Source organism: Rhodnius prolixus, unplaced genomic scaffold (genome assembly GCF_049639745.1).
Source record: "Rhodnius prolixus isolate KJV_2025 unplaced genomic scaffold, Rpr scaffold_2, whole genome shotgun sequence".
In the NCBI taxonomy this organism is placed as follows: Eukaryota; Metazoa; Arthropoda; class Insecta; order Hemiptera; family Reduviidae; genus Rhodnius; species Rhodnius prolixus.
Window position 1 is genome coordinate 7,776,625 of NW_027411592.1, and position 22,975 is coordinate 7,799,599.

The 22,975-nt window shown below is 32.3% G+C and overlaps 3 protein-coding genes across 18 annotated transcripts in view; 1 reads left to right on the top strand and 2 right to left on the bottom strand.

Annotated features, from left to right (window-relative positions):
- The window catches only part of SCAP (SREBP cleavage activating protein), a 27,650-nt gene extending 14,698 nt beyond the window's left edge, over nucleotides 1-12,952 (bottom strand). For 5 of the 7 annotated variants that reach the window (XR_012455228.1, XM_074117577.1, XM_074117578.1 and 2 more), the window contains exons 1-23: nucleotides 12,751-12,952; nucleotides 11,496-11,634; nucleotides 10,272-10,422; nucleotides 10,070-10,191; nucleotides 8,640-8,805; nucleotides 7,478-7,623; nucleotides 6,616-6,844; nucleotides 6,038-6,148; nucleotides 5,732-5,935; nucleotides 5,480-5,652; nucleotides 5,283-5,363; nucleotides 5,064-5,196; nucleotides 4,840-4,989; nucleotides 4,508-4,742; nucleotides 3,739-3,983; nucleotides 3,464-3,630; nucleotides 3,035-3,139; nucleotides 2,801-2,930; nucleotides 2,450-2,602; nucleotides 1,807-2,008; nucleotides 1,478-1,719; nucleotides 447-594; nucleotides 221-366 (exon numbers count right to left, since the gene is read on the bottom strand). Coding sequence is in view for 6 of the 7 variants with exons in the window: in XM_074117577.1 (XP_073973678.1) it covers nucleotides 221-366; nucleotides 447-594; nucleotides 1,478-1,719; nucleotides 1,807-2,008; nucleotides 2,450-2,602; nucleotides 2,801-2,930; nucleotides 3,035-3,139; nucleotides 3,464-3,630; nucleotides 3,739-3,983; nucleotides 4,508-4,742; nucleotides 4,840-4,989; nucleotides 5,064-5,196; nucleotides 5,283-5,363; nucleotides 5,480-5,652; nucleotides 5,732-5,935; nucleotides 6,038-6,148; nucleotides 6,616-6,844; nucleotides 7,478-7,623; nucleotides 8,640-8,805; nucleotides 10,070-10,191; nucleotides 10,272-10,422; nucleotides 11,496-11,617 (3,561 nt within the window). In the remaining variant the exon portion in view is untranslated. Of the gene's footprint in view, nucleotides 1-220; nucleotides 367-446; nucleotides 595-1,477; nucleotides 1,720-1,806; nucleotides 2,009-2,449; nucleotides 2,603-2,800; nucleotides 2,931-3,034; nucleotides 3,140-3,463; nucleotides 3,631-3,738; nucleotides 3,984-4,507; nucleotides 4,743-4,839; nucleotides 4,990-5,063; nucleotides 5,197-5,282; nucleotides 5,364-5,479; nucleotides 5,653-5,731; nucleotides 5,936-6,037; nucleotides 6,149-6,615; nucleotides 6,845-7,477; nucleotides 7,624-8,639; nucleotides 8,806-10,069; nucleotides 10,192-10,271; nucleotides 10,423-11,495; nucleotides 11,635-12,084; nucleotides 12,230-12,315; nucleotides 12,450-12,750 lie in introns of those variants that run through there. The other 2 variants (XM_074117575.1, XM_074117576.1) reach the window with 2 other exon arrangements.
- On the top strand, nucleotides 12,399-22,149 carry LOC141448851 (molecular chaperone MKKS-like). Of its 9 annotated transcripts, none has more exons than XM_074117613.1 (6): nucleotides 13,129-13,431; nucleotides 13,644-13,748; nucleotides 14,593-14,762; nucleotides 15,001-15,096; nucleotides 15,871-16,056; nucleotides 19,238-22,149. In XM_074117613.1, the coding sequence occupies exons 3-6, from the start codon at nucleotides 14,688-14,690 to the stop codon at nucleotides 19,430-19,432; spliced, it is 552 nt and encodes a 183-aa protein (XP_073973714.1). In that variant the 5' UTR covers nucleotides 13,129-13,431; nucleotides 13,644-13,748; nucleotides 14,593-14,687; the 3' UTR covers nucleotides 19,433-22,149. The 9 variants fall into 9 exon arrangements, with proteins under 9 accessions (XP_073973709.1, XP_073973717.1, XP_073973713.1 ...); XM_074117611.1 differs by having other exon boundaries at nucleotides 13,290-13,431; nucleotides 13,644-13,827; XM_074117608.1 differs by lacking the exon at nucleotides 13,129-13,431 and adding an exon at nucleotides 12,399-12,539 and having other exon boundaries at nucleotides 13,644-14,762.
- On the bottom strand, nucleotides 15,974-22,731 carry LOC141448843 (uncharacterized). 2 transcript variants are annotated; one of them, XM_074117588.1, is made up of 10 exons: nucleotides 21,820-22,731; nucleotides 21,068-21,133; nucleotides 20,302-20,599; nucleotides 19,461-19,591; nucleotides 18,638-18,779; nucleotides 18,449-18,576; nucleotides 18,144-18,360; nucleotides 16,897-16,929; nucleotides 16,623-16,786; nucleotides 15,974-16,549 (listed from the first exon to the last, which is right to left on the bottom strand). In XM_074117588.1, the coding sequence occupies exons 1-10, from the start codon at nucleotides 22,729-22,731 to the stop codon at nucleotides 16,397-16,399; spliced, it is 2,244 nt and encodes a 747-aa protein (XP_073973689.1). In that variant the 3' UTR covers nucleotides 15,974-16,396. The 2 variants fall into 2 exon arrangements, with proteins under 2 accessions (XP_073973689.1, XP_073973690.1); XM_074117589.1 differs by lacking the exon at nucleotides 16,897-16,929.
- Between the last annotated feature and the right edge of the window lie 244 nt (nucleotides 22,732-22,975).

Below are 22,975 nucleotides of genomic sequence, written 5' to 3' on the forward strand. Positions count from 1 at the left end.
TTATATTGATCGATGCCTTTGCACCAGTCGTGATTTCAAAAATAATATCAAGTTTGGCTTTTCCCGACGTATTTTTATTAAACATAACTACAACAAACATTTGTACAGAAAAACCTTGATAATCTCCAACGACGTTAAAACCTGCTTATCTGCCTGTTACAAAATCAGGATATTACCGCTATCATTTAACTCATTAAAACAGGCAAAGCTCTTTAATTACCATTTGTATTGTATTGAGAAGATGTCCATGGAATCTGTCCCAAACGCATAATCGCTCATCTGTCCCTAGACTAAGAACGTAACTAGAACTGTAGGTCATAGCTGCTACCGCACCATCATGTGCTTCCAAACAATAAACACAAGCCCCTATAAAATAATTTTTAAAAGTCATCTTCATTTTCTAAGAGTTTCTAAAAGAAACTTTTTTAACATTAAAGCAAGTTTACCAGTAAGTAAATCCCATAGACACACAGAACCGTCTTGCGCTCCTGAACCTGCGGTCAGTGGATTGTCTACATCTATAAAAAGGGTAGTCACTGGGCCACAGTGTCCATGAAGAGTGAACACTAATGATTCATCAACCAAACTGAAAACCTAATTTTAAATAGAAATAATATTTTTTTGTTACTAAATAGAAATGGAATCAATAATAAATAAAAAATGGTATTTGAGTCGTGAGCAAGTGATCGGCTAATAATACCTAAAATCCAAGTGTTTTGCTTAAAAGTAACGAAAATGCAAAAACAAGTTCAATTTGGTAAAACTCGAACAAAGCCTGCCGATCTTGAACCATAAAGAAGTGACTACTTCTCCATTTAACAGAATAATTATAGCTAAATAAATTATCATCCCAGGACATTTTAGCAAATCACTACTTTTTTAACTTATAGCCTAAGAATTATGCGCAATCTGGCTCTGATCTCCCCCACAAGAGGAGATTAAGAAACCTCTGCGGTTACAAAATGGTAGGGCCAATAAGTTCTATATTGATAAAATAAATTTTAAAAAGTTTAATTTCAAGTATGTTTCACGTCCATTGTCCATCTCAATTGTTGAAAACGGAGATCGAAAAATGCCAGTATTAGCAGATCCAAGATCGAGTCTGAAAATCTAACATTCTTCCTGGCCGATTTTACTATTTTGTGGCTGGCCTCACGGGCATTAACATTGAGTAAACGTAGCACGAATTTTCAATTACACCTATTAGGAATAGGAATCGCCTAGTCAAAATCTGTTAATAAACCTTTTTACTTGTAGACTCTTCCTAAATCCCTCTTTCTTTATCTTTTGCTTCATGTTAGCTACCACTGTCTCGAGAACGCACAACGATGCGGAGCCATGATGATCAGAGGAACTACAAGGCGTCTTGCGCTCTTTTCCACGCGTCCTTTTGTACTATATTCTCTTAATAATTTGGAACCTTGGCCCTTCTTTTTTTTAAAGCATGCAGTTTGACAATGTTAAGAATTAAACAAACCCTTAGAGTGTGATCGGTGCTTCCGGTGACAACTCTGTCTGAATAGCTGGCCACTACCATTATGGTCTGCTGATGAGCTCGTACTGAACTGACCCTAACAACTGACATCTGCTGAGTATTTCTGGGAGCCCCAGTCTGCTCGCCTTCTAATTTGCCATCACCCTCTAATGCAGATGCCCTAAAACGACGATTCATCTCCTCTATACTTCCAGCACTTGCAGTTCTCCAGTGACCTGCGTTAACTGAGTTTTTTTTTTTATTGGTTTAATTTTTAGCAAAGAATAAAGATGGAAGAAAATAAAAATTACTATTTATAAATAAATTTTGACCTGGTCTTGAAGGAAGATTATAGGAAGCATTTGCGCCTACAACCAAATTACAATTCCCAATAGAAACATTGCCTGGATGTTGGTAACAGGGCCACTGAACTGTTAACAAATCGAGTACCCCATCCAATCTAGCTACAACAACCCTTGACGGAGTTAATTTAACACAAGTTACGCCTACGCTGTTATGCCCGTTGTAGATGTACTGTAAAAATAGAGAAAACTATTATTATCGATGCTCGATGAAATGAGTATTTCTGTAAATAAATGCCAATTTTTTTTTTAATTTTTTTTTTGCTGGCTTTAGTCTCACTACCAAAGTAGGTATCGTAGACAGAGGCGACTATCAAATGTACTTTATTATAAATTTCTCATATTAATCAACAACAAAAATTCAAGATACATTTGCACCGAATCGGAATGTCACGGAATCCTATTTGCCTTATATTTAATAATTTAATATTTAATAAAGACATATTTATTACGAAACACTACTGTAACACACACACTGCAATGTAAGCTTACCACCAGAAGCGAAGAGGCCGCCAAACTAAACCCTTACTTTGCTAATGTATACTTATACTGAATTACCAGAGACAAAATGACTAAATTATCAAGTTCCTCCCCCCCCCCTCCTAATAATCACCTTCAAATTGCCAGTGGATGCTTCCCAAAATTCTAGTCTCCCAGAAGAAGTGCCCACAACGATCAGATTATCGGCGGCATCCATACACCAAATTTGTGGGACATCAGTTATTGAAACTTCATCTTTTTCTGAATCTGAGTCATCGAAATCTGCCTAAAACATGTCATAACCCATCAAAGTTCTATTAATAATTGCGATTTCACTATAAGAGTTTTTATATTTATTTATTTTATTGTTAATATATCTTTTTAAATGATGATTTAATTCTGCACAATTTCTGAATACTTATTTTAAACTCTTATTCCTTTCATACTTCAGATACTGTAAATAAATAATTTATTTTTAAATTACTTCTGAACAAAGGCTTCCACTTGAAGTAAACTTTGAAATTGCATGTTCTCTTCGGACAAATGAATTGGCTAAATCGTTGCCATTGTTGTTTGGGGAGCCATCCACAGTTTTCGGAGTGTCATTGCTAAGTCTAAATAAAGATTAAATTTAATAATAAATTATATCACAACTTTTCTTCACTGCGTTCTTCATATATCGTTTACACTTGATATATCCACACGACAACAAACATACCTTTCATGTTCCTGCAAGGGGGGCGGCGATCCTGATTCATAATCTGATATCGCATCATCCTCCACGCGTAACTTCAAATCTTTCTTATTATTGGAAGAAAAATATCTGTAAAAAGAATCAATAAAAATCAAGTTTCAATGTATATTCATCCCAGTTTTAACATCAGGCTGGATAATATCTGTGATTTATTCCGTCGTAGCATGCCTTTGTTTTTTTGTTTTTTTTTGGATTCTGATCAGTTTTAGCTTGACATGAACAAACCTATCAAATTTATATTGTTTCTTTGATAACGTCTTCCCTGTACGTTTATTAATATATTTTTTAAGTGTAGGAAAGTAAATATAATATTTAATATAAGTAATTCATAAGTTATGTAACATAATTAAATGAAGAACTCAAAAAAAAGAAAAAAAAAGTGCGCATACTAACTTAATTCTATTAATTGAAGCCTGTTTTTCACCAGAAGCGTAACACCAAACATCTATTCCGCCGCTAAGATAACTGCAAGCTACTGTTGAGCTGACCCTATCCGACACTAAGTGTGAGATCATATATCCGGAACCTTTTAATTCACAAGGCATTGATTCCAATAGGGCCTGAAGAAAAAGACAACTGATGTTTAGATTCTCATTTGAAATAAATTATTATTTAAATGAATTAATTTTCCTGGATTTTTCTACATCAAATAATTAAAAATAAATAACCTGTCTATTATAATTTTGAGTAGTATTGCTTGGTTTTCCATTTCCTTTGTCAGTCCATGCAGATCTCCACTGGGCATAATTACGAGAACAGACACATCTGTATAGAACCATAGCTGTGTAACAGGCCACCAGTATGGATATAACTGACAAGGCCATCACTAGCAAAACTTCCAACGGCGAACTGGGCAAGTATGGAGTCTCCCAACTTTGCGGAAGATTGGTTGGATCATAGTCAAATTCACTTTCTACACACAAAAAATTCATCATCTTCAACTAATTTTGTTTTTATCAACATCAAAAAATCAACTATTCAACTGCAGTTATCTTCTTACGCAGTAACTTGAACAAAAGGAAATAATGGAAGCACAAAAGCATACACGCCTCTATATTTGCCAGAAAAATAGTAAATTTCACAGCTTCAAATGTTTTATAAAGCCATTTCTAACCCTCAAACGAATCTACATAATTTATTTTTTTAAACAATCCTCATTGCACAATTGAAATTTACAGCGCATTTCTTTCTCTTCAATTCTTAAAAAAATACTGCCCTAAACTGAAAAATTGAAAAAATGAACTGCTTTAATCACCTGTCACTATTTTAAAAAATTGAATTATTCAACTATTATCCCTAATGAGACTGGTCAGTTTTAGTCTCTTATCTTAATTTTCACTTAAGCCACTCTCAGAATTCATTTATAGCACATATCCGCACAATCCCCTCAGAATCATGACCTGAGAGACCTCCGTTGATTGTAAACAGAAATGTTACCTGTAGGATCTAATGCCATGGCTAATGAATCCCATTTGAACACAGCCAAGGATCCTTCTAAGGGATTTCTCAAGGAGACTGCTCTCTCTGGACTAACAATTGACCTAAGTCTCAAAGGTGGTAATACAGCTAATCGGCATGGTGAAGCCGCTGATGAATTGTAAACCGCTATCAAATAACACCATTTAACAGACTGAAGTGGTCTAGCATCAGGTACTTTAGATAAAACTCGACTCTAGAACAGTAAAACCAAAAACAACTTTGTTTCGTTAAAAACAATTAACTTATTGTAATCGTCTTTTCAAGAATTACAAATAAGAATTTATACTTACAAAAGAAGTTCCTCTAATCTTCTCAGCAGTATTGTTAATTCCATTATCATCGGATATTACAGTTGCACTGCTTCCTCCTTCTTTTCCCAGTAGGCTCTTATACTTGCCAAAGAAATGATCATGGGGATAATTAACTCCAGAAATATCTCCCTACATTAATAAAGAAAAAAAATGTAAGAATAAAAAAATAAGTTAGCTAAATTATTTTCAAACCAATAAATTACCTCAGTGGAAGGGGGAACTAGCCTCTGAACGATTCCAGCAGAATAAATGAATCCGCCAATCCAGACTACCATGCACAACATGAACGCTCTTTGTACAATTCTGGTCCTTCCCCAGAAAAGAACTAATCTGAGTCTGAAACGTACGCAAAGAATCTTTAGAAAAGTTAGGAATAAAAAAAATGTACATTTATTAAAATCTCATACAAGCAGCTTAAATACCTTTTTGGCACTTTATCATTAGTAGTTGCGCATCCGTTTTGTGAATTTACGAGTGCAGATGTATCAAGCCTCGGAGAAGATCTAAAATAAAATAATTTTTAAAAACCTTTAATAATTTATAAACAAAATAGTAATGGTAGTAGAAGGCTTTTCAATGTCAAATGTAACTTTATAAGACATATTGGAACAATACTCACCTAGAACGGTAAAGTGAAGACCGCCCCAGAGTAGAGTATCTCTTTCTGGAAGTAAGTAATCCATCGTGACCACCCTCAATAGACCTCATATCCAGAGATAATACCGTCGAAAAGAAACACATCTGGAGAAAGTAATCACACAAGAGTCCAACCATTGCAAATATACAGAATTCCTGAAAAGTTATTTCTAAATGTAAAAATTGGAAAAGTAATTCTAAAAGAAGATAAAGTATAGTTAAGATAATAATTTACCTGAATAGAAGGGACCAGCGTAAACAGTCCCACAGTTAGAATTGTTAATTCTGTTAACAAATTTTTTGTTATACTCCACCCTTCTCGGCTCAATCCTTGCGCAACTCTAATTTTAGAATCAAGATGTGGAGGAGTGGATACCACAGACTTAGTTAATACTAATATATTTTCCAAACCTACAGTTACAACTAAATATGGAAATACCTGTAATATCATTTAAAGTGTCATCTTTTAATTTACTGATTAGAGGTTCAATATAAGAATATTGAAACAATTATTCCGAATGAAAATTATGATGGTACTGACCTCTCGACCTCGACTGCTACCTGCTGGATCCAATCCGAAAAACAAACACAAACCAATTGACATTAACAATGACGCTATTACAGTAAAAACGGCGCTTAAGGCCATGCCAACCTATATTGAAAAAGATAATTATTAGAAATATATAAACGAACCCAAAAACAATTGATTCTTTTTTATGGCTCGGACTACAGAAAATAGAATGGTATGCTAGCAATTAATTCATTGCAGAGTAAAGCTCTTCCAATAAAGATTCATACTGTTCATTAGTTTTATTTATTTGATTTCTACACTTTCATCTATTTTAAGACAAAAAGGTGTCATAACCTTATTCACAAGTAGATTTACTTACATATAATAAATAACTGTTCAAGTTCAGTCGAGTAATAGCATTTATTTTCATTTGCGCCATATTCCTGCATTCCGTTAAACTCGAATGAGAATCCAATTAATTATTTAATCATTAAGCAAAACAAAATTAAAGTTTGCAAACTTCAACAATTACTCAATAACCAATAACCATGACTTGAAGGATAAATATAAAATAGCACATTAACCAAACAGCAAAATTACTTACTTACCTTAGATTTAACCATTTCTATTTTCTTGACGGAGAAGTACATATAGAAGAAAAGACCTAGGTAGGTAAAGAATAACGGAAGAAAATCGTGGAAATCAAAATCTCCAAGGTGATATACATGCACTACACCGTTTTCTATGTCCCGTCTACTTTTGTCTATAATGGAAATATTTACTCTGTCTTCGGTTGGATACAAAGATAGTAAATGTTCATAGAGTCCTTCCAAGTATCTAAAAATAAAAAATATTTGCATTCAATATTAATTTTTAAAAATAAAAATTCTCTTGAAAATTTATTTCAATCAAAAGAATTTGAGAAAAATCCAACAAGTTATATGGAAAAGTTAAGAATATTCACTTCTCGGCAAATAATTTTCTTGAAACTCGAAACTTTAAAGTCGTATTCAATTTATACCAAAATTATGTACTGGATGTAACTTGTTTTTCAGTGTAATGGCTTTTCAATACTTTCAAACATTTCCACAAAATGAGTTTTCCCGTAAAGCTAAAGAAACAGCTTTCATATAAGTGCTAATACAGTAAATACATCCATCAGGCAGGTGCGGTTTTTGAAGGCGTTCATATAATAAAGCATAGTAATTCATTTCTTCTTTCCCTAATCCGCCATAAATTGGATTGTTCTTGAAAAAAGTTACAAAAAAAAAAAAAGATTTAATATCACAGGGGCAAATCCGATTATTTGATTTTTGAAGAACCAAACTACAACTTCGACGAAATATTAAATTTGAACTTCCTGTGATTTTATGTTCCAACTAAATTTTTTGTAAAAACCATTAGTCGGGTTCAAAGAACTTCGCTTTCCGAGGAGCTCGAGAAAATAAAAACTAAGAAAACAAAACTCACTCTTTATCTAGATGACTAAAGACGACTGTCACTGCAAACTGGAGAATTCTTTGTCGATTTCTAAGTGGATATCTTTTGAATCCGGCCTCTTTCAGTGTCATGCCAAAAAGAAGTTCAGCCAATGTGGCTTTTCCGACCTGAGTATTCTGTACAAGTTTTGAAAAATATGTCATAAAAAAAGTATTTAAAAAGATTCTATAATTCAATTATTAACCCATCCAAATTATCATCATTTAATTCAAAATGAGCTTTGTTAAAAAGTAGAAGTGAAATGTGAACTATAGTGCAATTTAAGTTATAAGTAACTCATAAATGCTATTAACTTTATCTAACAGCTTTGTTTTTCAAAGTCCTAAACTAAGTCAGTCTTCAATAGCAGAACCATTACCGATAATAACTACTACTGTACCTTTGATTCTATCCAGCAATGAAGATCTAACCACATTTTCATCTATTTCTATTGTATATTGCACCACAAACAGTCCTAATATCTTAATAATTTATCAATCTATTTTGATAAAAATGTTGCAACTTATGGTCTATTCATCAAGATGGCGGAATCATGCATATCATTATCTAAAATCCTTAAATCTGAGACAATCACCTACTTCGCCCTGGACTTTGGCCGTAGATTAGTAACGAAGCAACCATGACACCCGAATGGATGAATATCAAATTCAGGAGACCACAGAAATATATTTCCGGAGATACTTCGGCTTCTTAGGCCCCTCTCCCAATCACTAGAAAGTAAAAATTTATGACCGCAAAATTGATGATAAATTGTTAAGCTGACTTTTTCCAAACAAACAAATGTATGTTTAGTTGCACTTTGCTTAAGTGAGCAGTTTTCTTCATCAAACAGTCTAAATAAAAGGATTGGAAGAGTTTCATTTTAACAATGTCACTAATGAATACAAATTTATAAACTGAAAAAGCCTATTTCACGTGACTTGAGTAAGATTCAGGGCAAAATTAGCTTCTTTAGTTTAAGTTGGTGGTTTGATTGTTTTTCCAACCAATATTTTGCTCAAGTTGACGCTTCGATTGCGACTGATCATTTCATAGTAGCAAACAATTTGCTGTATAAAACGTTTTTTGATACTGCAGAAGCAAATTTTCTATGAATATTTTTATAGTTGTGATTACTATTATATTAACTTACCGCTTCTCTATAAACCGTAGACACTATAGCAGAATCCATGTAGAATTTCGTTGGATCATGACGCCAAAAATTGGCTGGAGAAACTACTAGACAATTGTATTGCGGTAGAGGACTATCTCTATCAGGAACTTCAACGTGTGTACACAATTCATCTAAACCTACACCACTAGAAATAAAATAAACTTTCAATAATAATTCCTGATTTTCTTAATTAACAAGAAGAGTAGAGCTTAGGCATCCATGAGAAGGATGATTAATACAAAATTTACAAACCTTGAGTACTGATATAGAAATTGAAAATAGATGTCAACAAAACCTGGGTTCCTTCCTGTCTTAATGAAGAAACCATTATAGTATTACACCGTTTATCACGCTGACCATTTTCGCAGACCACAAGAAAACTGTCCGACTGTCAAGTTGACCATTGACGAACGTTTTTACGATAAATGTAATAACATACAAAAAAAGTTTCGTTGGTCTCATCAATGTTGCATGGCCTTGATCTTTTTACCTTACCATAATTTGCAATATTTTTTTTTTATTATTATCATTTCCTTATAATACAGTTTATCGAGCAATAAATGAGTATGGAGTGATAATTAAACGAAAGGTTTCAAAAAAGAATCTTTTTTTTTAAATCGTGATAAATTCTAGAAATAAATTAGTTAAAATAATTTGAACATAATAACATTACTAGTTTACTTCTTTCTTATTAACCGAAGTTGTACAAAAAGCTAGAAAAGTGGGCCAAAGTAACCCCTGAGTATTGTAAAGAATCGGGCCAAATCTTAGTATCAGGAACCTAAACGAAAGATCAAGTTCGGGTTTTCATTTTCTGCGGCATTCTGTTCAACAACCGGAAGTCTCTCCTAGTTATCTTCACCTACTTAAGATGTTAGCATCATTACCTTTACTTCATCAAAAGGATTTTTTTCAAATAAATGAATATCTTTAATTAAAAAATTACATTTACGTAAAAAGGGTGAAACTGGCTTTCCTCACTCTAGAATATAAGCCTATCATTAAGAAGAATAGAGAATAGTTAGCTGGGTGTTAGGTGGTTGGACTCCACGCGGTTTTTCAACCTGACCTTATATCATTTCTCTATGAGTCTTTAATTCCTACAATGAATAGTTCCTGTAATCAGCAGCGAGAGAACACTCCCGGAGGCTGGTAGTTCACCGAGAAAAGCTTGGAAGTGAATAACGAAGGAATCTTAATTCAAGCAATTAAAATCTTGCCAAAATTTCTTAACAATGACATCCTTCACTCAGACATTTTGAACACCCACTTAATTGAAATAAAAATTAATTCAATTCCGGCATTTAATTCATCCTTAGAAGAAAAAGATATAATTTTTGTGACGGCTAGGAGGAAAAAATAATGACTATTCAAACTTATTAAAAAGAAAGTGCTTGTTTTTTTCTTACTTCGGGTGTTGATAGTTTTGAATTGCTTCCAAAAGTCTGAACACCTCTGCCATAGGTCCCCTTATGGCATCAGTAAGCTGCATTTCCTTTATCCAAGGTGATACGGCACTTTTCATTATCACCTGCGATCAATAATATGCAAAATTATAAATATGTAAACTAGAACGAATTACTTTTTTTACGATTAAATAAATCATGTAACCTGTTGTATATATAGGGGGTGTTCGGAATACCATCTCGGCTTGTCTGCCAGGTCGATCCCACCATCAGCTGTTGAATTGATAAGAGAGAATTGTGATTCCACGTACGTTTGGGGAACATTGCTAGACAGCGGCAAATTGGCAAGTGGCACACTATAAATAGCAAAATATTAAAATTCATTACTTTATATAGAAATATTAGGGGGAGGGTAGAGCATATAGCGACTTTTATAGATTTATACTGATCTACTAATGTCATCAAAAATATATATAATTATATCTCAAATTTAAAAAAAGTAATACGTGTTCTTCTTATTCGGAATTTTCAGCAACAAATTTAATCCTCGTTTATATTGTATGTTAGAAGTAATGGGACCTCACATTACACTTAAGAGGCATTTTAAACGGAAGCTTTACCAATCCATTCCGTCGTAGAACTGCCCTCAAATTAATTTTCAGGGAAAATTGATTCAAATAAACAAAATCTTAACAAATTAAAAAATCTTTCAGTGAAGTTCCACTTCCAGTTAACTGATTTTGATCTTAAGTTACGGTCGGATACTCTAGAAGAAGGTAAACCGCAGAGAATAAATGAGAGTGAAGCCTCAAGTCAAGTCGTTTCTCTTCGAATTCACCGCGGTCAATTCATACCGTGTCGATCGGTAATGATAACTTTGCCAACCCTTGCACAGTACAGAAGTTTCCGAAATCTAATCTGCTTTCTGTGCTCTTCTAAAATGATGTTAGCCGAACACTTGGGCTCGTTCCCACCATCAGGACGTTAGCGAACCTTTTGGATTTGAAGGTACCATTTAGGCTCGAAATGAGGCTTTAACTGGTATTCAACGAGGCGTACGGCCGAACTGACAGTTCATGTGGTCTAAGCAAAAGATGAAAAAATGCCTTTATTTACTCCAACGTAGCAAGCAGCTTTGTTGAATCTCTTTTTGGTTTCAGACCTTATCCATTATTGGACGAACGGTTAATTAATCACTTAAGAATCAGCAAGTGCAGAGCGAGACGGAAACCAGTGAAGTCGAAATCTCTACACTAAACTGATTATTCTACCACTTTTGATGGATGTAAGTTCAAAAACGGTCAGGGGTCAGGGGTGCTACAACAAAAATAGGTGCTATGCAAAGATTTCCAACAATACAGTTTTAACTATACTTGCGATTACATCTTTAGTTCTTTTGATCTATTTAAAAAATTACAAAAATAATTACCATGCCAACAGTACTGTAAGCACTGCCACGCCAATAACTGGCACTGGGTGAGCCGCACAGAGCACGCCATGGCTGTAGTAGATTCCACTTACTCGCTCTGCTAGCGTCTTACGTTCCACCATTACACCATCCCATCCAGCTTTGCAAAAATAATAGTTTGTGATTAATAAACAACTAAAATTAAAAGAAATTTTAACATCATTTATAAATCGTCCAGTTTAAGATATTTTCATTTCTCAATAACATTTAATAAATAATTAGCTATAATATTAATACATAACCATACAGTTAATTTCACAAAATTAAACATTATTTGAACAAAAAAAATCCGAGTTGTTTTTATAGTACGCCACTTAAGAATGAAACACCACGGTAAAAGAACTATCTCTAAATCATCCCAATAGGTCTTATCTCCAATTAACTCAGTAAACTTATTACTCATAATGTAAATACATTACATTGGAGTAATAATTGAAATAAGCATTCCCGTTATGGTTAATATCAAAAAATAAAAATGTTTATAAACGATAATAATTGTTTTATTTTTCATCAACAGTTGCGGATGGTATCATATAATACAAATGCTTACATCACTTAAAACAGTTTAACACAACATTCACGTGCGTTATTTTATTTTTTTTTTAAATAGTTTTTCAAACTGAGTAAAGAAAATTACTTTAAAAATTAATTTATACGTTAAATCAAAATGAAACCTATTCAAACAAAATAAAAATAGAGTACTTCTCATAATTATCTTTCTTTCATCATAAAAGAACAAAAAACAGTTTTTTTTCTATTTTTGCATACTTTTTTTACTTACTTGGAACAGATAAGTGACAAATTATGCTATCATCCCAGTATTAGATAATTACTGATAAAAGTCATTAATTTATGTCTACGATAGTTTTATTTCTACAATTTAAAATTAGTTTAATATTTCCTAAAAATCTGCTGCAACTGATACAATCTACGAAATTAACAAAACGTTGAAATCAAATTTTGGATATCTTATGGGACACCAGAAAATTTATGTCACACAGAAAGGTATATTTCAGGCGGCAAAATCTATACAAAATCATTAATTTTACATCTACACAAAGATGGTAACAGATATAATTATAAAGAAGATAATTAACATTATACTATTAAAAGTACAGTACCTATTTACTTGAAACCGTTTTTATCAAAACTTAATTAGGTTTCTCTAATCAATGCGAAAATAAAAATAACATGGACAACGTAAAAGATTACTCACATTCAGAATAATTATAATCCTTACTCAAACAACACAATTACAACAATAGTTAAGTACAAAGTGTAGTACACTAACGTACGTAAAACTAAAAAATTAACTAGTTCTCACGTCATAACACATTCTTACTTTATCGTTAACACGTTATAGTACCACTTCAATCCCGTCAACAAAATTAAAATAACGCCAGGTTTGGGCCTTTTGTCTATTTGCGTGAGGGTTATCAATGTTGTCACTACAGTATCAGAATCCAAGGGGCGAGGCTGTAGAAAATATCGTACGAATAGTATGGTTACAAATATTATGATATAAAAGAAATACAGAAATTAAGATAAGAATGAATCTAAAGTAATTCCTAAAAGAAGCGAAATTTACTGAGGAAAGTTGGCACGTGACAATAGGCTAAAAGAAAAATAGTGTTGATAGGTTTCAAGCCAGGTGCTTATCGCAGTTTAGTTGTCAAATAAAGTATTTTTTCGCAGATCGGGCTGCTGAAAATTGTATAGCTATTTTTTTCAAGGGTGACATGCCATGAATAATAACAAAGATAAATTTTTGAAGAAACATCTTGTATTGATAGTAATTGTGCCTGTAATAGGGCTGATTCACTATTCTTGGCACTTATTACAGCAGAATGAAACAATAGTTAAAACTAGGAAACATAATGAACTTCCCATAATTTCTGTGAGTAATTTATACTATAAATTGTAGTCATAGTACGTCGGAATCTTGCAAATATTAACCAACAAATTAGCCTTGTAGAACAGAAACTGATCTGTTACTTTCTTTGGCCCTTTATTTGACCTCTCTATTTCAGAGCCAGCTTTTTTTGAACTTCACTATTCGATTTATTTCTCTATAATTAACAAAAAATTAATCAAGGTTGTTATTTTTAGATATTCAAGCGGTTAACTCAAGGAAAACAAGATGAATAATGTTTTGATCGTTTAAATATGGACAAAGTAAAAACGATTAACTTCACCAATTTAGAGAGTTATAATGTAATTCAAATATTGAAAACATATTGTGATCTACTTAAGTCTCATCAGGACGGACGATACAAACTCCTCGTTAACAGTTGTAATAACAAGTTATTATCGTATCATCTATCAGTAACTCTTTATCATGTTGACTTCGATCACCCTGTTTGTCAGTTTATTTCCTACTTTATCAAAGAAATGCCGTTTTGTGGGTTATATTGCGGTATTATTACTAGCTCCTACCTCCGAAAAGTTTTGGAATTAATTCAAGATCAACATGTACTTGCCCACAAGGAAATTGTTTCTCGTTTGGATAGTTTAAAAAATATTGTTCTTTCAATCTTAGAAGAACTGAAAGAAAAAGTCTATTTAGAAAGTCATCGGTTGGTTTCTATAGTAAAAAGTTGCCTGAAGCCATGGTTAGTAGATTATTCATTCTCCAAACTTTTGGCGGTGTCTCTAGTAAAAGCAACATTGCTTGCAACTGACGAAACTTCACATCGTTTGGGGCATATCATTATTAAAGCAGTAGATGGAAGAAATTCTTGTGAAGTATATAATGGAGTAATTTATAAACTTGAAAGTTTATGGGTACCGAAATTAGAAAATTTCACTACCCACAGAGTCCATATTCTGCTTTTTACAGAGTCACTAGAAACTTCTGACTTTAAGAATGCTACTATATCGGAAAATGAATTTGTTGACCTCATAGTTTCTGCACGAATTAATGTGATAGCCTGCCAAAAGCCAATTCATAAAAAAGTAATATTTCTATTAAAAAGGCATCAAATATTTGCATTGGAAAGATTAGGCGAAGAGACGGCGAATGCATTGGCACATTTAAGCGGTGCTTTTCCAATTTCAGATCTTCGTCAAGTAAAATGGAATGAACTTCATTCTCTTATAGGAGTAATATCCAGTTTGAAAAGTGTTACGCTACTAAATGAAAACTATTTACTTATGGAAAATGTTGGGTGTGCAGTAGTCACTTTATTTATTAACCATCGAAACTTTGATACCCTAGATCAATTAAAGGTAAAGAAATTATTTGCAATCAGTAAAATAATATGTTCATAAATTTCAATTAAGATAAGTTCCGTCACATTGCAATAACATTGAAATTTAACTATTTTGTTGACATCTGTAATGATGGCTTAGTTTCTACAATTATAGTCACATTTTATGAAGCATCCGGCTTAATGTTTTGAAATATTTTTAAACACAGTAGCTTTAATTTTTCGAATCTTAAAATTTAAACGAATTTTTTTTGCAGGCTATTTTAAAGGAATGCATACATACTGTTTACACAATTTTCAAGGCACCATACTTACTACCTGAAGATTTCGAATCTTGCTTGACCAAACAATTGGTAATATTATTTAATTTTTTAAGCACTCGATAGAAACATAAATGGGTGTCGTCGATAAGATTCACGTCTCACACATTATGCATCCTGCAGTTGTATGTAACTGATTGGCCATCAACTAGCTTATCACCACATATATTGATACATTTTGTACTATGCTTTATTTTGAGGTGAGGCTGACCTCAAGTTTTTAATTTCCCGGCCTTGAAAGATATACATAACGACAAACACTGGCGTAGGACCACATACTAGTCAGTCAACTTCTTCTTTCCCGCTTGTTCTCTCCCATACTGTTAGTTCCTTTAGGCGAAACATATGTCTCCTCTCCTACTCGGCTTAGTAATTTAAAGCTCTAAGCGTGGTTTGAGTATCCGAAAAAAATTGATACTTTTTCATATAATCTTTCTGCCACTTCCAACAAGCTACAGCATAGTCATCGCTCTCTGCCAATAAACCTCTAAATCCATGAATCCCTCAGTATCAGATATATTTCGTTCAAATTTTAATCATGTATAAGTAATGTTTTTACCGTTGATAGAACTATTGATAATCTTGATATAAGTTTGATTCTATTTGATACATAGTTAAGAAAATGATTAACGCCATTTTCATAGATTATACTAAACATTTGTTACCTAACCACATTTCTAATAAACATCTTTGTTTACAAATTATCTTCGTTGTAATAATTATTCATTGCAATTATGGCTCCATTTTTTATTTAAAGGATGGAAAATAGGCCAGTGGAAAACGTATAATTTTATATATATGTTACAGCGGAACTATGAAGGTACTGACGTTATTCTTCGGCGAATGATGTCATTGTTTGCCGAGACAATCTATGAATCTGCACCATGTGTGGCACAATCAAAGACGAATATTAAACCACATTCTAATAATGTTTATTTATTGAAAAGAAACAGTATAGCACAAGCTTTTTTACTTACTGCAAATATGCTCGAGGTAGGTTTGTTTGCAAATACAAAGTAATGGTAATGTAACCTGTTATATAAATTAAGTTAATATAACCTGTTATATAAATTAATTTGTTTTATGCGTGCAAAAAACTGATCTTTTGCCAACAAATACTGTAGATATATATTTATAAAATTAAAGAATGCATAATTGAAAAAAAAAAAATAACCAAAACGTTTGTGTAATGTACATTAAAGTATTAGTACTGTACAAAATAGTGTAAGTTCTTAAAAATTAATAATAAATATGTATATTTACATCTATTGACACAAACATGCAACAAACCAACATTCACCCTTTGACAGATTAATGTTTAAACACAAAATCCTTATTCTGCCGCCCAAATAACTTTTAAATCATTCGTTTTTAATTGCAACATTTTAACATGGTAGAGTACATTAAGTCCTATGCCTAATTTAAATCCTAAACCTCTCAGGACATCTGATCTTCTTAATAATTTCAACGAGTTTCCATCAATTTCCTATTTATAAACCATGAAACAATTAATATTAGAATTAAATGAAACAGAAAATGCTTATTTTTAAAATACCTACTTGTTTTAAAAACACATTAGCAACAGTCTCATCGAATTTATCTTTGAAATAATTAAACACATCAATTGGTGACCAAGAAGAAGTATCAGGGATATCTTGTGAAAATTCTTCTTCCTTCAGTTTTTTGGGAGTTAAAGTTCGAGATAATTCGTCACTAATTTCTTCTAAAAACAAATAAGTACACAAAACATAAATCTAGTCATTCTGAATACTGTTTAGATAATAAACATTTAAAATTAATGCTTTATTTAAAGCATTTAAATAAAGTACGTACTTAACTGCAGTTTCAGAGGTCTGTAGTGCCCAACTGATTTTAACACATGGAGCATTAGTTTCAGGACCATAAATTTGGAAAGTGTTTGTACAGAAATTGTTAGGAGTAAAGTTTCTTTTTTTTGATATCTTAATTTTTCAAGAAGTAGTATTAACATCTTGAATAAAGATTCACTAATACAAACTTTTTATTTTATTTCAAAAAATTCTTTTAACGAAAGAATTTAACATTTAACAAACCAGAAATACTGAAAAAGGTTTATGCATCTCTATTTTAAGTTTTAACTCAGGCCCTAAGAATAATATTAAAGAAGACCCATTTGAAGGGACATAATCGTATTTTGAGTCCGTGAGGAAAGCTGCTCTTATTGCTTTCTATTTGCCCACGTCATTTCAGGGGCGTCTTCAAGGCAATAGCTCTTGACTTTCTGCTCTAATTTCTAAGTTTTTTTTACGAACAAATATCGCAAAGGAATTTAGCCACCAGAAAGAATTGAAGAGCCTCGACGGCATACATCCACATTTTCAAAGGTGTCAGATTCATTCTTGGTTTCACAATATGGTATATATACCATAAAATTTAGATCAATTTCTTAAACATAATCGGCTGAAGATTGTTATGTCAGTAACATAACCGTAAAATAATCAATTTTTTTTAACTGATAGAAAATAGTGGTTACATTTCTCCAGAATGAACGCTGACTCGATGGTGAAATAAATTTCATTTACAAAGGAAAAGATTCCAAAAAATTAACCGTCTTCTTGAAAACTTTTTTCAGAGAAACAAAAAAAAAGTTATAGGAAAGAGGCAGGTAGAATAAATTTTTATTTCAGCGATGGTAACATTTAAAATTTCGAACGCCCCTGGGGCTTAGAGATTGAAAGAAAAGTTGATTAATTACTATGTAACTTCTTGGCTTGTTTTTAACATAAAGCAATAATATCGTCAAATTTTGTGAAACGAGAAAGTTGATTTATCATCAATTAAGGTTTAGCATGCTGGAAATTTTGCAAAAAAACTAGCTTACATCATGCATATTATACTACAGCCATTCTCAGTCGAAATCCTTATTCTTTTTAACGCCCACAAATTGATACCGATTAATGTCAGAAAGTGAAAGGCAATCCCCAAATCATAGTGGCTTTAGCTTTGCACTAAATACGATCTGTTTTTACCTCCCTCATTCAAGTTATTGCTTCGATTATTGGACATTAAACTAAAAGCAATAAGAATATTTGTTGTCAAACCTTTGACTAAAACGTCTTCAGCAGTTAACTGTGAAGATGGTGGAGAAGAAGTAGGTGAGGTGGTCTGTGACTGTGAATCAAATTGTTGTTCACCAGTCGTATACTGTTGCTGTGGTCGAGTAGCTGCACTATCATTTATTTGCAACAATGATACTTGTTTTTTCTTTATGTGTGGAAACGAAGCTGAACTTGAAATGATAATTTTCTCTTTCGCTTCCTAAATCCATTAAGAGAAAAAAATAAACATTCTGACAAAGTATAAATTAATAACTTCTGATACAAAATTAACTAAAGTTTGTACGTACATCTATAAGAACTTCTTCAAACTTTCCATCAGGTTCTTTACTGTCTTCATTTATCCTCTGCGCAGTAATAGTTCCAATTTTAGGCAAATTGAAGAAATTAGCAGAGGATTTATTATTTATATTCTCACCTAAAAAAAATTATTTGAAGTATTTTTTCGAGAATGAAAAAATAAAACAATGACAACTTACCACCATCTTGATTTAGGTTAGCTGTAGGACAATTACTACAACGCCACGATCCTGTAAGTGCTTCTTCTTTAGGTATGGGAGGTTGATGACAGCTCCTGTGATATGACAACTTGCAAGTGCCACATATGACGAGAGGCCCAATCTATAATTGTATTGCAAGGATAAGAATGTTCTAATTTTCTTTGGTACAGGTTTCTTTAATTTCTTAATTAAAAATGCATTTTCAGTCTTTCTAAAGTAGTACAATCCAATATATATCAGACAACAAAATGATAATGTCATATTCCAGAGAAGAAATTAGATCCATCTTCTATGTAATGGAATTTTTGAAATTCAAAATTATGAACTGCGAGACACACTGCGTAAAAATGAGACAAACGCTTGATATGCTAGAGTAACATATTAACAAATATTCCATCCAAGAAATTCCTCAGCAAACTACGAATAGTATCGTTGCATTATTACATTAGGATATTCCTAAAAAAATAAACAATGGAAAAATAGCCAACCACTTCATCAAAAAAAAAAAACTAACAAAAATAAAGCTCTCTTTAAAATGTTTTTGTAAATATAATTTTGTTTTTAATTTTGCCAACTAAGGTCACTGACTCCCGGAGATTCTCAGCACACTGCCTACCTTCAGAATGCTTTGCGGACATCACTGTTCATCAGTGGAAAAAGAGCTGTAGGACTGCTCCTAGAAAGATGAAATGTAAGCCACACCTAGATATGAAAACCTCGGTAGTACCTTTGCAAGCCTATCTATCAGCCCTACTAACCGAGCTAATCCCTTAGCTTCCCTAAAATTGTTTAAATAAATTACCTTTGATGACGCTTGATGACAAACACAACATGGTTGAGCAATAATGTATCTGCAGCTTGCACAAGTCCAGCTTGATGTTTCAACTTGCAGTTTAGTCATAACTTGTTCATTTTTCACACAGCCTGTATGCGCTGTGAAAACAAAACAAAAAAACTATAGATGTACAGAACTCTGAGGAAAATAATTGTTTATCATCATTCATGTTAAAATGATAGTGGGTAGCTACTTAACAAAAAAAAAAAATCACCCTTCATATTGTCTCCCCTACCCCGAAATACAAATTTCTGACGTTATTACCTGTCTAGTAAGAGGAAAGCTTACTTAAAACGTACCACATTGAAAAAATAAAGTGGTCAAAAAAGTCTACTTTTTTTTGTACATCTTTTTGATAGTACAACGTTCTGGAAACAATCAAACAGATTGTGTTATATTGCCATAGATTTTGGTAGAAAGCTGATTGTCAAGGTTTTGTTTCTGAGTTCTGCATTTTCAAAATAGAATACTAAATTTTCAGAATTTCAACAATGATATATTATACATTCGAATATAATACTAGAAAAGGTATGTTCATCTTTTTAGTAATAGCTACAATAAATAAAAAACGAATGTTGAAAGAAGTAGGTTGAGCAATCGTTTGATACGCAATCTTCATTTAACTAATTTTGCAAGTCGTATTTAAGTAACTCAAACTGACGGTATTTTTAGAACTGCTGGGCTGAAGAACCGCGAATAGCCAATAACCGAATCCAATGCATTGACTATTCCACTTTATGTGGTAAAAATATATACGTAGTACGACTATTTTACTTAAATATACAATATAAAAATAATGATAAATTACCTCTTCTCTGGCAAATCTTACACCGAATGCCAACAGATTTAGTAACCGGTACTTTAGAATCATTACAAATAGCACAGACAACGCCACTAAATGCATCCGAAGATCCAAACTGAACAGCTTTCAACGGTACTTCTGGAAGACGATTTTTTTGTAAGGTCGTAGTAACAGATTTGGTAGGGTTTATTGTGGAACCACCACTGTAGCCAGGAATTGGGTTTAAAAGGGCCCTTTTGAACTCCTTTGAAGTTAATAAATTACTGCGTTTCTTCTCTTGCTGTTTGCTGATAGTATTCTTCTCCTAAAATAAAAATTATTCAATAAAACCGAATTATTGTGACATGTCTATTGTTTTTAAGAAGGATTAGTTCTAATTCCCTATCTAGAGGTAGATAATATAGTTGTAATAAATTCAAGATTATAAGTTGCACTGTGTTTTGCACTTATGATTTATTAGATATTTTCTAAAAATCCAGTTAAATAACTGTTAAATTTCGTATTGTGCTTTTATTTAAATGTATAATGTTAAAACTTTTATTTAATAAAAACGATTTAAATGATTATTAAAATAAGTCAATCCAAGTTACAGTAATATGATCCATATTTTAAACACAAATGATCAACCATTAACTCATCAACTTTTTCCGTAGTAGGTAATTATTATATTCGCAACTCTTAAATGTAAAAAGTAATTAATACGAACTATTTTCTCCTTTTTAATGTTTCCAATAATATTTACTTTTCTCCATTTGAACTCTTAATGATTTACCTGTCGAACTTTGTAAGTCCTCTTTAGTGAAGGAATGACATATTCAGAAGGATCATAACGTGTTTTCTGGAAAAATACATTAGATGTTTAGTTGAATTTTATTTTAGAAGAAACAATTCACTTAAAATTTAAATACTATGCAATGAAAAATTACAACTACACACGATTAACAGAATAAATAAAATTATTCGCATTTCTTCATATCCACCGAAAATGATTAATTGATACAACTTGCATATTGAAAATGGTTCTAATATAAGAAAAAATTTGAAAAACATGTAAGAAAAAATAAATAAAAAATCTCAATTACTTATTTTACAAAGAAACAACTTTAAAATTAGTTAATTGTTTTAATGGGAACACTAACAGCAAGTGATTTCATAACTTTAATATAAAGATTTTCAATTGATGTGTATCTATAGAATATTTAATCAAAATAAAGCTAAATACTTTATTTTATTTATTTTACCAAATGTAATTTCTTCATTTATTAAATATTATTTTCTTCTTGGGTAACTTTTTAGAAAATATATATCTCATGGATTTTCGAGAGGAATTGACTCCATTCTGTGCGAATAGACTGACGTGTGAACAGTTTGTGTATAATAATTTTCAAATAAGTTGACTTTAAATGGAAGAAATGTAATGAAATTAATGAGATACCAATTAAGAAAATGTTGCGCATACTTTGTTTCGGATAGGCACTAAAATTAATTTTAAAACAATCTATTAGTACATAAATTATTTATTACCTTATTCCTAACTGATAATCTTCCACTGCTACTTCTTCTGGTACTAACACTCAAGTTACGAGGAGGTAAATAATCTTTGTCTTCATTTTGAAAGGGATCATTAGCTCCGACTTCATCCTCAGATTCTCCGCTTATTTCTACAGGGCGAGAATCCGATTTTTCTTTGACCGAATCTTCTGCCTTCTCCTCTAGTTCATCTTCATCTTCTTCTTCTTCTTCATCTAGTTCCTCATCTTCAAACTCTTCATCAAAATCACCATCATCGATGTCATAATCGTCTTCATCATCTTGAATTTCTTCAATTGATTCAAATTCATTATCATTACTTTCATTTTTTTTGTCTTCTGTTTCTTGAAAATTTCGTGATTCTGAATCTTCACTAGTTGTGGAATTCGATGTGGAATTGTTAAGTGCCAGAAAATAATTACCATTGTCTAATTGGACTAATGTCTCTTGCTTTAATTCTTTTTGCAATAATTTATGAATGGATTCTTTTGTAAAGCGTCCATCTTTTATAAGAAGGTGATCCTCTAAAACTTTACAGGGTACGCCAGTACGAAAATAAGTCGGTTCGCGAACAACAAGTTCAGCAATTGTGCCGCTAAGAATTGAGGAAGCTCGCTTCTCTGAAGCACTTTTTCTATTGGGATCGTTTTTGTTTTTATGTCTATTCATATGCTTCCATTTGGCAGCATTTCTATAGCTTATATTACCTTTGTAGGTAACTTTGATGACGCGACCTTGTTCAACTAATTCATCAATAAGTTTTTCGCAAATTGCCGAGCTTATACTACTAAAGCGAACTAAATGCCTATATATTCTAGCAATGTTTGGACGATTCTTGCGATAACTAATAACATCAATTGCGTTGAGCACTAATTCATGATGGTGAGTTAAATTTGGTTCTGGCATCGTATGTATTTTACCGACTGCGAAAAAACCAAAGAACACAAGATGTCACCACTCTCTCTAGCAGCTGGCAGATTACTGCCTATAACTCAGAGTCACAGCGACGCTGTCGGCGCTAGTTGTGTTTAAGCTACAGAAGCTACGGTCTAACCCTTCTGTAAATGAAAAAGCTCAATTGAAAGTATAATCCAGCATTTCTGTCAATAATACCATACATTTTTGTTAATAAAATACCATTCAGTTGAAA